Here is a 13,089-nt window from a genome sequence, read left to right on the forward strand (position 1 = left end):
ATTTTCTTATGCCTGATCCTCAGTTTCCCTTCTTGCAACCTGTGTGGTAAGAGTAGCAAATGGTTTGGTGGGACCATTGCCCCATCCATTTTGTGTCAGACGAAAATACCGAATGGAAGCCAAGCCCGGCTAACATTACACTCATTTTAAAAAGAGACCTTACTTTGTGCCCATCACCCATTCCCAAATGATGCCCTTCTCTTTTACAATCTGAGACAGTCATCATTTTATATGTCTGCATTATGCCAGGGAGACTTTCTGTTCCCAACATCTGTTAGCTCAGGTGTGAATCTGAGCCTGTGTTAATTGCACCTTCAAATTCAGCCTTCGAAGTGTTCAGCTTTGGGAATTCATTTCAAACTTATCTTAGGGTTTTCACAGAAATTGCTTTAAACTAGGAAAATGACCAAAGCTAGAAAATACTGCTATGTAGTGTGGAGTAATTTATAAGTCACTTCCTTAGCAACTGTCACGTTCAGTCTTCGTGACCACCTATTTGTTTACAATAAGAAAACAGCATATAAATGATCATAACAATGATGGTGAAGACAGCTGAGACTCGAGGGAAGGGAGGTGATACTTTCTAGTTTTGCTCTTTTTACTATGTAAATGGATAGGTTACTTTATACAGAAAGCCTAATGTGATATGAGTTTCATTAAAACTAGCCAAGATCCTAATCACCCCCTCCATTTTATAGAAGAGGCATCTGAGGCTGGCTGAGTCTGAGGACCAGGCCCAAGGCCAGGAACTCGCCAGTGGCACTGAAAAGCCCCCTCTGGCGTGTGAAGTCACGGTCTCCCTACCTGTGGCTGGACCTTGATGCAATATGCGGGGGGTCTCTGGCTCTCAGGTCCTGGCTTGCAGCGTAATGTCCTAAGTTTACTGGATGGTTGGTTTAAAATTAAATGTTCAACATTATTTCAAAGCCTCAGAATAGGAATAATCAGTATCTTTTCCAGAATGTACCTATAAGTAGGGAAAAAAAAAAATCTCTCCCCTGGGGGCTGGACCTTATAGGAAAGGCACATGGAAGTCCCTGGTTGGCTTTTTAAATGAGTGTACTAAATTATAAAATCATAGTTAAAACTCCGTGGTTTGGGGATTTGTACTCAGGAGATGTAAGTTAAATTAACCAGCAACATTCAAGCCAGAGGAAACTTTGATTCACCTCCCACCATTGCCTAGGTTCAGTGAAGATACCTGCCAGCTGGAATTCTCCTCTGAGGACTGGCGAAAAATATCCACTAATTGTCTTTTCTCACGGTCTTGGAGCATTCAGGTAATACTCGGGAGACTAGACAGTTTTAGTTCCAAGCCGTCACTGACTAGATCCCTTTCTTAAAAACAACAATAGCAACAAAACAGATTTCAGCACCCACGTCAAGAAGCTCTCAACTACCTGTGACTCCAGCTGTGTGTGGGATACAGTGCCCTCTTCTGGCCTCCACAGGTACCTGCACACACATGCACAAAAAAGTATAGCTGTAACTAAAAATGTTTACATCTTAAACCCTTACTTCCTCCATCTTAAATGTAAGCCTTTGTTCTTAGCTGTTTTATAGATGATGACAAAATTGAGTAACTATCTTGAAATCATTCATAGCTAATGAATGACAGAGATTAAAAACCCTCAAACTTAAGTTGGGATCACTTTACCACCAAGATGTGTCCCCAACTCACAAGAAGAGCTTTTCAATTTGGTTCCCACGTTCCCTTCTAGGACTGTGATAGTGGAAGGGATACTTGCATGTCACTAGACAATGGACAATCAGGTTCTCCTCCGAGAACTTCTTGGAGCCCTTGTTTATCTAATAAATACGCATATGAAAGAGGAAAGGGAGGTCAATGGATAGGAGGAAAGTCGAATCGAGGATGGAGCTGAGGAAGATGGCCGGGAGAGGTGTGAAGTAGACTAATTAAATCTGTGTGTATGTTGTAGAGATAGATGGATCTGCCTCATCTCTCAAAATCAGTATTTGTAGTCACTATAACATCAACTCAGTTCTCTTTATTCACAGTTACTATTTCACTAACTCAGCATCCTTGACAGTTCAGGCTGCGTAATCGCCTCCTTTACCAGCCCTTTCCTGTGTACTGTAAGATGCTTAGCAGCGTCCCTCTAATCACTAGATGCCAGTCCAGTAGCCACCTTTTCCCCAGTGGAAATAAACACCCCTAGACACTGGCAGGTGCCCCCTAAGGGGTAAAAACTCTTTGAGGACCAGAGCTCTCCAGTGTGCTGATGTGGGGTGTAACAAGCTCCATGCCCCTCATTTTCTTACAAACTTAGGTTTGTAATTGTGGTTAGTAACTGTGATGCTCCCTGTTTTTTGTTCTCCAGGACAGTTTATTCTGCTATTGGCATGGACCTGGCATCTTATGGGTTCATAGTTGCTGCTGTCGAACACAGGTATGTTCCTGTGTATTTCAAATACAAACAGAAGCAAACAAATTATATCAGCACCCTTAACTATACTTGTAACTGTTTTATATGCACACAGAAACCATGGGTGGAATTCTACAGGATGAGAACAAAAAGGGAATGAACTATATTGTCAAGACCTTCAGAACAGTGTTCTGAATTCGATAAGGGTCTGCTGTGTTCAGCTGCAGGTGTTCAGACACTGTTTCAGTCCTTTAGAATATGTAACAATCCTATGAAATGATTGTTTTACTCATTTCACACAAGATACAGATGAAGGCACAGGGGTGATTTGCCCGAAGTCAGACAGCTATTGGGTGGCAATCCAGGAATTTGTTTTTAGAGAGCTGTTTTGTTTTGTTTCCTGTTATGTTTACAGCACATGGCATTGGAGACACTTTACCACAGCTCTGGGTACACAGCTCATGAGGATGGCTATTCAACATGGTCCCGATGTTGCCTTCTAGGACTGTGATAATGGAGAGGTTATCTTTTCGTGTCACCAGGCAATGGACAGTTAGATCCTTTCCAAGCTCTCCCTTGGTGTCCTCTTTTATTTGTGGGGAAAGCGGAAGAGGAAAGGGATTTCAACGGATGAGGGGAAAGCTGAATGAAGGATGGAGCTGAGGAAGACCGTCAGATGAGGATCGGAGTGTAATCAAATCTCTGTGTGTCCTAGAGATGCATCTGCATCAGCAACCTACTATTTTGATGACCAGGCGGCTGCAAAAGCGGAAAACAGGGCTTGGATTTACTTAAAGAGGATAAAACCGGAGGAGTCGGAAAGAGGTCGGAAAGAGCAGGTACATTTCAGTGAGAGAAGGGCATGGATGGCGTCCTTCAACGGCCAAAGAAAATGATGACCTTTGTTAAATTTATTAGCTCTCCCACTTACCCAAAGATCTGTTAGAAGAGTCTGAGGGGTGAAAATTCCTTTTATTGAAAGTTCTCTTTCACAGAAAAATAAACAAAACTACCCTGGGAAATGACAGTGGTATTCAGAATCCTCTTCTGTTAAAGTGTGTAGTTTTTTGAATATCAAAACCAATATGAAATAGATGAACATATTTTCCTCTCTTTTTTTTTCTCTTTTTTAAATTCTTCTCTTATATAATACATCCTGACCACAGTTTCCCTTCTGTTCATGCCTCATAGTCTCTTCCCCTCTCCTTCCCTCTTCCTCAGATCCAATCCTCCTCCATTTCCTCTTCCAGAAAAGAGCAGGCCTGCCAGGGACATCAGACTAGTACTGTAAAATCAAGTTACTATAACAGTAGGCACAAAACCTCATATCAGGGCTGGAGGAGGCAACCCAGTAGGAAGAAAAGGGTCCCAAGAGCAGGTAAAGGAGTCAGAGACATCCTGCTAACACTCCCCCTGTTAGGAGTCCCATAAAAAACACCAAGCTAACAACCATAACATATGTGTGTCATATACATGTATATATTCAGAGGACCAAGCCCAGATTCATCTAAGCTCTATGACTGCCACTTCAGTTTCTGTGAGCCCCTATGAACCCTGCTTAGTGGGAGCATGTTGGGCTGTGGGCTCTTGGTTTCCTCTGCCCCTCTGGCTCCTACAATTCTTCCTCCTCCTCTTCGTCAGGGTTTCCTGAGCTCCAAGGAGAGGGCCCTGATGGAGGCCTGTCTCCAGTTTGTGCTTTCTCTCTGCCTAATGTTTGGCAGTGGGTCTCTGCGTCTGCTTCCATCAGCTGCCAGAGGGAGACTCTCTGGGGCCAGTCGGACTGGGCACCAGATGAATAGATTTTCAACCCCAGAGGCATTATTTTAAAAGTCTCGGAGAGATGGCATACAATAGTCTTAAATATACAGGTTTTGCCCAGGTGTGGAGGCATACACCTTTGATCCACTGGTCTGTGAATGCTAGTTTCTATCATCTGGCAGTGGGAAGACCTTGTACTTTGATGTGTTACAAAGTATCAGTGAATAACAGTATCTGTCTCCCCTGGTCATTGGATTGATTGATTACTTGAGAGAAAGGATTCTGGTTGCTTCTTTACCTTGGTTGTGTCAGATGTGGCATGATATTTAGGCCCGCTCACATTTCATTGAAATAGGCTATTATGCCACTTAGGGCATCTTCCTTTGCAGAGGGAGGAGGGAGACCCCAGGAAGCTGAGGAAGCTACAAGATTCCCAGGGTCCCTCACTGAGCTTACACAGGCAGGAAGCAGTTACTGTAGACTTCTCTGCATCTCCAGGGAGATGCAGACACATGTAAGCGACCCTGAGAAACTTATTGGTTCACCAAGCTAGGCTTGGAACTTGGCTTGAACAATTTATTTGGTCAGTTGGTATCCTCGCTGGGTTGGATAGGCTTTGTCCACGCGTCCGCACCGTTAGTGTACAATAAATAGAAACCCAAACAAGTCACACCGGGGGTGGGTACGCCAGAGGTGAGGCTCGCCTCGCTGAAGCTGGTACCCAAGCTGGAATCCCCAGTCACCGTGCTAGCTTGTATTCTCGTCGCTTTTTGATGAGGTGTTTTAAGTGTGTAACTAACCCTTTCTCTCACAGGTAACCCTACACAAACGTTAAAATGTTAGAATGTCTTATGTTATCATTTCCTTCTGATTTTTGTATCAGGTTCGGCAAAGAGCGAAAGAATGTTCCCAGGCTCTCAGTGCGATTCTCGACATTGAACATGGAACCCCAAAAGAGAACATTCTAGGTTCAGGTTTTGATATGAAACAGCTGAAGGTGAGATTTTTTATTTTTATTTTTTATGTAATTTTTTTTATTTTATTAATTACAGTTTATTCACTTTGTATCCCAGCTGTAGCCCCTTACCCCAACCCCTCCTAATTGCACCCTCCCTCCCTCTTCTTCTTCTATGCCCCTTCCCCAGCCCAATGATAGGGGAGGTCTTCTTCCCCTTCCATCTGACCCTAGTCTATCAGGTCTCATTAGGACTGGCTGCATTGTCTTCCTCTGTGGACTGGTAAGGCTGCCCCCCCCCCCTCAGGTGGAGGTGATCTTAGAGCAGGCCAATCAGTTCATGTCAGAGACAGTCCCTGTTCCTATTATTGAGGAATCCTCTTGGACACTGAGCTGCCATGGGCTACATCTGTGCAGGGGTTCTAAGTTATCTCTATGCATGGTCCTTGTTTGGAGTATCAGCCTCACCAAAGAACCCTGGGCCCAGATTTTTTGGTTCTGTTGCTCTGTTCCCTCCAGGTCTTTCTATCTCCCACCTCTTTCATATGATTCTCTGCACTCTGCCCAAAGTTTGGCTATGCATCTCAGCATATGTTTTGATACCCTGCTGGGTGGAGTCTTTCAGAGGCTGTCTGTGATAGGCTGAAGGTGAGATTTTAACAGAGCTCTTTCTTCCTTGGACTATGTTTCTGTATTGGTTTTTTGTTTTGTTTTGTTTTGTTTTCTTTTTTTTTTTTCTTTTTTGGCTGCTTTTTTGCTACCATATTTCAAGGTACATGATAAGAGACTTTGTAATGAGTGGCTTTGATTGTCAACTTGACGTGATGTAGAATCACCTAGGGAGAGTGAGACACAATTGATGGAGGCTCCCCCATCAATTAATTTAAGACAGTCCCCTACAAAACATAACCACAGTCCAACCCAATGTTAATTGTTGGAGGAGACCCAGTCTACTGTGGCCAGGACTAATCCCTAGGCAGGGAGTCCTGAACAGCTGAGCACAAGCAGATAAGTAAGCTAACAAGCAAGTAAATCAGACATACATTACTTTCTCCCTGCTGTTGATTGTTGATACAATACGACTAGCTGTTTTAAATTCCTATCATCTTGGATTCCGTGCCATCATGGACTAAAGACATGGAATCGTGAGCTAAATAAACACTCTCTCATCTCATTTGACTTTTTTTTTCCAGGCTATTTTATCACAGCAAGAGAAATAATGCAGGACTAGAATGGGCACGCACACACTCACACATGCACACTCATGCAAGGCAGGCAGCCGCGAGACCTGCACCAGGTTGAACTGTATGTAAAGAAACACTACCAATTTGAGCTGAAAACAGCAGTTTCGTACAGTTCAACTTTGGACTTCCGAGGGAAGTATAATTTTTTTTTTTTTTGAACAGTGATGGCATCATTTTAAGCTCGATCTTGAAAGAGTTAGCCAAATGTTTCGAACGACGTTGTTGGGGGGGGGGGTTTAACTGTGAATGGCGAAAATTGTGGCGCAGAGGGAACTAGAACTAGTTTGATTTGAGGATAAGATGGTGGCCTCCTCTCTGTACCATCCAGCATTCACTCTCAACAAGCCACCTTCTGTCTTCCTGCTTCTATACATGTTTCTTTGGCCGGATGCAGACACTCCTTTTTATTAACTCAAGTCAGACCCCACCTCCTCCGAGAAGCTCCTGTGGCCCCTGCACCTTTGCAGAGCCTGGGTTCGCTGTCACACTACCCTAGCGCTCCTTGGCCCCAGTGTGCTGTATTGCGTGGCATCGCCAAAAGTCTCTACCACTTTTTTTCATGATAAACTGTGAGCTCACTAAAAATGACACTACAGGGTCTGACATGGCAGACATTGGAGGAATACTCTTAGAATGAATAAACTGATAATCACGGGGTAAGGTGAGGCGGAACTCAGGAGAGGGGCTCAGTTTCAGGTGTGGGTGTTAAAGATCAGTAAGTTTACCTCTGAGTGTGTACCTAGGTGTGTGTATATGCGTGTCTGTATGCGTATATTCTATGTTTTAAGTCATTAAGGAGCTGTGAAATGGATAAATGATTATACAGCAGAATTATTTAATGTACTCTTCTAATACCTGGTGAAATGATAACTCAGTGTCCCACTTTTCCACCCAGGGTGCTATCAACAGGAATAAAGTAGCTGTGATTGGACATTCTTTTGGAGGAGCAACAGTTATTCAATCCCTTAGTGAAGATCAGAGATTCAAGTAAGAGGATAAGACAAAGCAAAGCAACTGAAAATGACTGGGATAGAGGGCATGACAGATCACTGTTTTTCTGAAATTCTAATGATTTAAGGGATCTTTTGGGGTTTATACGTCTTATGACTTTATTCATGTTGGTGTTTCACTTTACCTGGATGGATGTTTTGTCTGTCTCTATGTGTGTGAACCTTGTATGTGCTTTGTGCTGAAAGAGGCCAGACACCCTACAACCACCGCTACAGATCGTTGTGAGCTGCCATGTGGATGCTGGGAATAGAGTCCATATCCTTGGCCAGAGAAAGAACTGCTCCATGCCACCAATCTGACTCTCCAACTCAAGCCTTACTATTGTTCTTTGCTTCATAAAGAGTATAACCTTTCCTAGGCAGAAGCCATTTGTCTGTCCTGCTGCTAAAAGTGTTTCCTTGCCATAGTAATAGAGCATCAATATACACAGTTGCACAGGCTTCTCTATAGTAGGATACGGAGTCCTTTGGATGTATGCCCTGGAGTAGTACAGCTGGTTACGGTGGCTCTATGTCCAGCTTTCTGAGAAGCCTCCACATTGATTTCCATAGTGCCTGCAGCAACAGTGAATAAGGCTTCCCCTTCCCCCACACCCTTGCCATCCATTGTTGATTCTCCCTGGGAAGAGATGGCCTCTCAAAGTCTTTTAACCATCACTTCCCTAACAGCTAAAGATGCTGAATACTTCTAAAGAAACTTACTAGCCATTTGTTTTCCTTTCAAGAACTCTTGGTTTAGAACACTTTGGCCCATTCTTATTTTGTTTCTGTTGTTGTTTCTAAGTTGGGTCGTTTTCTTGTTACTTTGTTTGGAGCTCTTTGTATATATATATTTGTATATCTATGTCCCTCTCATCTGTGGATCTAGGCTTCATTGGGCTGACTGTGTAGAGGCCAGGAAACTAGAGAGGGTCTCATAAGCAGTGAAACAGAGGCTCTGAGGGAGAGGAGTGGGTAACACACCAGAACCCATGATATGAAGGCTTTAAGTGGGGATGTGTGGATGGAGATGGAGCGGAGTGGAGTGAGTGCAGAAAGGGTCATCCCAAGTTAAGTATTCCTGAGCAAGCCCTAAAGAAACCTACTGCTTTGTAAGCTGATTTTAAAAGCAGTTTTTCCACCTATCCTCACCCATCCTCTATTGTCCTTATTTATCTATGGAGGGTTTGACATTTTCACTTGGAATTTCATCACTGTGTCTCTTCTGTGTCATGTCTGTGATAACATTGCCACCATTGTTACAATCTTCCTTAACACATTCAGTTTTTAATTTTATCATTAGCTCCCCTTTTCTTTTGTCTTTTGAGGTGAGGCTAGATCTAAAATCATAGTCATTTTGTGATTTTTAGTCAGAAATGAGCCCGCTTTTCTAATGTATAGAAACATTTTTTTTTCTTGAATAACTTCATCCTAGAGTCACATCAAACCAACTGTCTAGGAAGTTTGCTGGACTAATTGAGATGTTTCCCATCAATATAAGGGCATTCTCTGCTATCATCCAGTTTGCATATGGATGGATTTTTGAAGAGGCCAAGGAACATAAGATCAAACTTAGTGGGAAGGAGAAAATTTGCTTTTTAATTTTTAAACTTTATTTTTATATTTTTAATTCTGTGAATGTGTATCTCTGACTCTCTTTCTCTCTCTCTGTCTCTCTGTCCCTCTCTCTGTGTGTGTGTGTGTTTGTGTGTGTGTGTGTGTGTGTGTGTGTGTGTGTGTGTGTGTGTACATATGAGTGCAGTGCCCAAGGATGCTAAAGGTGTCAGGTGCCCTGGAGCTAGAGTTATTGGTGGTTGTGAGCAACCTACTGTGGTCCTTTGAAGAACAGAAAAGACTCAACCACTGAGCCATCTCTCCAGTCTCCAAAGTTACATTTCCACGTGGTGTGCTTCAGGTGTTTTGCCCTCTCAGTACAATCCTAAGTGTCTCAGGAAGCTTGCTCTTCTGAAATAGGTGTAACGGACACTCTGTGAAGCATGTAAGACTCTGGAAAAGGGTTGGAGAGATTAATCCTCAGTTAAGAGCATTCAGTCTCCAGCACCACGTCAGGCAGCTCATAACCACCTATAACTCCCACCTCAAGAGATGCAGTGTCCTCTGCTGGCCTCTCTGGGCATCGCCACATAACCCCATTCTCCCCGCCTGTGTTATCCTCTGCAGTCTTGAAACACAGAAGAAATGGGGCAAAATTGCTACTTTTCAGCCTTGAAGAAATTACAACTGATTTAAATGTATTTTGAAAACCATGTTTTTAAATATGTTATAGTTCATTTAAAAGGCTGGTGATTCCTCATTACAAAATGTTTTCTTATGCTCTTTGATGTGACCAAAAAAAAGAATATAAAAACCTTTTAAGGAAATGGCTTTCTTTGTTATGATTCTTTTTTTTTTTATTTTTGCAAAATGTTTATTCTGTTAATCCCCTGCATTCATAGATGCTAACACTTCAAATATTTATCATTTCTAAGTAAACGAGAGTAAACACTTTTATCATAGATGTAGCTAATGATTATTAATACTTTTTAAAGGATCTAGAATTCTCCCAAATTTTAGTAAAGGTGGTTTTATTGTATGTTTCATCTAGTAGATATTTTAAAAAAACAGTATGTAGAAATAATTGTTTCCAACTGAGCAAATATATTATACCATGATTCTTAAAGAATATAGTCATGCAATTCCAGGTCAGCTGTGGTACAGAGCTGACTGTAGCTTCCTTGAGATCCCTGTAGTGAGGCGGTTGGTGAGGTAGGAAGGCTTCTGCTGGCCAGCCCGTAACCAGTCATTCTTCGTCATTGTTGACGATGCCTACAGATGTGGGGTTGCTCTGGACCCATGGATGTATCCCGTGAGTGAGGAGCTGCCCTCCAGGGTGACTCAGCCTCTCTTCTTCGTCAACTCTGCCCGCTTCCAGTCTCCCAACGACGTCAAAAAAATGAAAAAATTCTACCAGCCTGGCAGAGAAAGGAAAATGATCACACTCAAGTAAGTGCTCATGGCGTGGGCGGTGGCCTGTACCTGAAGCATTGGGGGACCACTGCAGAATGGGCTGTGCTGAGTGCCACATTTTTACTGCTTAGAATATAGTCTGTCACCCTCAGTCCTCTTACGCTTACTCTTTTTTTTTTTTCTTGTAAAACGAGAAATTTGCATTATTTAAAGCAAGGTCACAGGTAAACCTTTTAGGCTATCATATAGTGGTACACTAAAAAATAATCTCAACCGTACAGCAAAACACATTTGAAACTTTGCATGTCTAATGGATTACTGTGTAGATCCAAGAATGTAATGTAAAAGCTTGGACTCTAAATAGCATCTGCCTTCGTTTCAATGTGACATCTTATGTAATTTCAGAATTAAAAAGAAATGAAAAATCATTTGCTAATCTAAAGCAGCAAAAACTTTTCAAGATGAAACTCATTGTTTTAGTAAACAAATTACCGATGCTACAGATGTTGGCCATTGATGTCTTGGTACTCTGGGATGGCCATGCTGGTCATGAAAAGCTTACCAAAACGTAACTGACAGCCTCAACTTTTAAAAACTTTTATTCTTTGTGAATTTCACGTCATGCACCCCAGTCCCACTCATCTCCCTGACCCTCCATACCTACCCTCTACTTTTGCAATCACCCCCTGCCAATAAATAAAAAGAAAAGGAAATAAATAAGAAAGTGTATCTCTCTGTGGAAGCTGTGGTGCATCACACAGTACACCCTTACACCCAAACAGCTTTACATGGAAATGCTCGTTGTAATGAGTCGTTGGTCTGGTTTGAGGCCTCTGGCCTCTGCTACACTATCCATGCTGGATCCTCACTGGGACTTCTCTCTGATATCCTGTTGGTCTGTGTGCTGGAGATCCTGCAGCTTTGGTTCTACAGGACCCGCGCCTTCATGCACCATAGCAATTCACAGGTGGGGTAGATTGGGTAGATGTTGGGGTAGGCCATCTCAAGACCCTGGATCTGGACATGGGTAGTGGCTGAGTTGGTCAGATCACCAGCTCTTCTGTGCCCATACCACAGAGGCCAGCTCTACCACACTTTTCAAGTGAGGGTGGGGCCAGCTCTCCTGAGAGACAAACCAGGGAGGGGCAAGGCCAGCTCTGCACAGCCCTCAGACATCGACATGGCCCCAGGTGGCAGCCAGGACCAAGAATATCTGCGTGGCCTTTGGTGGGAACATGGGCCATGGACATTGACAGAGATCCCTTTTGCTGCAGGACCACAGACCCAGACGTGGGCCTGGACCTCACCATGGCCTCAAGTGGCAGCACAGGCTACACACATCAGGGTGCTCACACCCAGCTGTTCCTCACCACCCTCGAGTCTCCAGTGCCAGCCCTTTTCATAACGTACAAACCATTCCCCTTCTATCGCTCCACCACAGAACTTGCTCATTGTAGTGAAGCCTTCTAGGTGTCTTCAGCCCCATCCGCTCACACGCACTTTCCTTTTTGATGTGGTGCATTTGAGTGCTTGGCCTGCTTGTGTCTCTGCGCACCAAGTGTGTGTGGTGTCTGCAGAGGCCAGAAGAGAGTGTCAGGTCCCTCTGGAACTGGCTGTGAGCCGCTGTGTAGGTGCTAAGAAACAAACCCAGGTCATCTTCAGGAGCAGCAAGTGATCTTAACCATGGAGACATCTCTTTAGCCCCAGACTTAAATGGAAATGCTTTTAATGCCGTTAATTATACAGTGCTGCTATTGTCGGTTTAACTGGGTATTGACTACTTTTGTCCGAACGCCTACAGATCTGAGGGATGGCAGTTCATCCTTAAGTAGTTGAAAGTCCTTAAGGAAAAGGTGAGAGCATCCATTTTGTTGGAACAATATGTAAGTACTGCCAAGCTACGCAGGGATGCTCCGAATGATAGCCGTGTGCTTATATCCTGATGTGGTCTTACACTCACAACAAGATTATTCAAAGCGGGGCTAGAGAGATGCCTAGAGTTGAGAGCAGTTGCTGACCTTGTAGAGGACTGGATTCTGAATCCCAGCTCCCAAGTCAGACTGCTCACAAAGGCCTATGTCTCCAGCTCCAGGGGATCCAATGAGCTTTTCTGGTCTTTGCCAGCAAGTGTGCATGCACACACTCAAATGAAAATAAAGATTTTAAAAAGACTTTCAAGCAAAAATAGTTGAAGTTTTTATTTTTCTAGCCAGAAGAGGAATTGAATTTTAGGATGATTAAATGAAGGGATTTTGACCTTCAAATACATAAAAATGACCAGATTCCACATTTTGTTTCCTTATTTTGCAGAGAATTATCCAATGGGGCCAAAACTTTTTTTGTACATTTGTAAAAATATATATTTTCATGCAACGTAAGTTATATATTTCTCTCTTAGGGGTTCAGTGCACCAGACTTTTGTCGACTTTACTTTTCTATCTGGCAAAATAATTGGAGAAAGGCTGCAATTAAGAGGGGAAATAGACTCCAGTGTAGCCATCGGCCTCAGCAACAAAGCTTCTCTGGCTTTCTTACAAAAGCATTTAGGTAAGAAACAATTCATTCTTCTGGTCCTCAGAGTGCTTGGTTCTCAATGGACAAAACCATTTTATATTCACTCAGTCTTATTCTTATTGTAGCTATTTCCATTTGCTTTCCAGTAGACAAAGCAGAAAGTTAGGCTTAAAAAGTGAATTTTGTTGCCTTGCATTGTTTAATAGGTGTGTGCATGGGTACATATATGTCGATGTGTCTATTGTATACACGTACTTGTTGAAGCTAACAGTCCT

The 13,089-nt window shown here is 43.0% G+C and overlaps 1 protein-coding gene across 1 annotated transcript in view; it reads left to right on the forward strand.

The window, feature by feature from the left end:
• Positions 1–13,089, forward strand: part of Pla2g7 (phospholipase A2 group VII) — a 35,202-nt gene that overhangs the window by 20,135 nt on the left and 1,978 nt on the right. Inside the window, exons 5-11 of the mRNA XM_055612247.1 lie at positions 1,187–1,280; positions 2,343–2,411; positions 3,103–3,226; positions 5,029–5,142; positions 7,240–7,331; positions 10,166–10,336; positions 12,699–12,847. Of these exons, the coding sequence (XP_055468222.1) occupies positions 1,187–1,280; positions 2,343–2,411; positions 3,103–3,226; positions 5,029–5,142; positions 7,240–7,331; positions 10,166–10,336; positions 12,699–12,847 (813 nt within the window). The remainder of the gene's footprint in view (positions 1–1,186; positions 1,281–2,342; positions 2,412–3,102; positions 3,227–5,028; positions 5,143–7,239; positions 7,332–10,165; positions 10,337–12,698; positions 12,848–13,089) is intronic.

This window comes from Psammomys obesus, unplaced genomic scaffold, assembly GCF_907164565.1.
Source record: "Psammomys obesus unplaced genomic scaffold, mPsaObe1.curated_primary_1811, whole genome shotgun sequence".
NCBI lineage: Eukaryota > Metazoa > Chordata > Mammalia > Rodentia > Muridae > Psammomys > Psammomys obesus.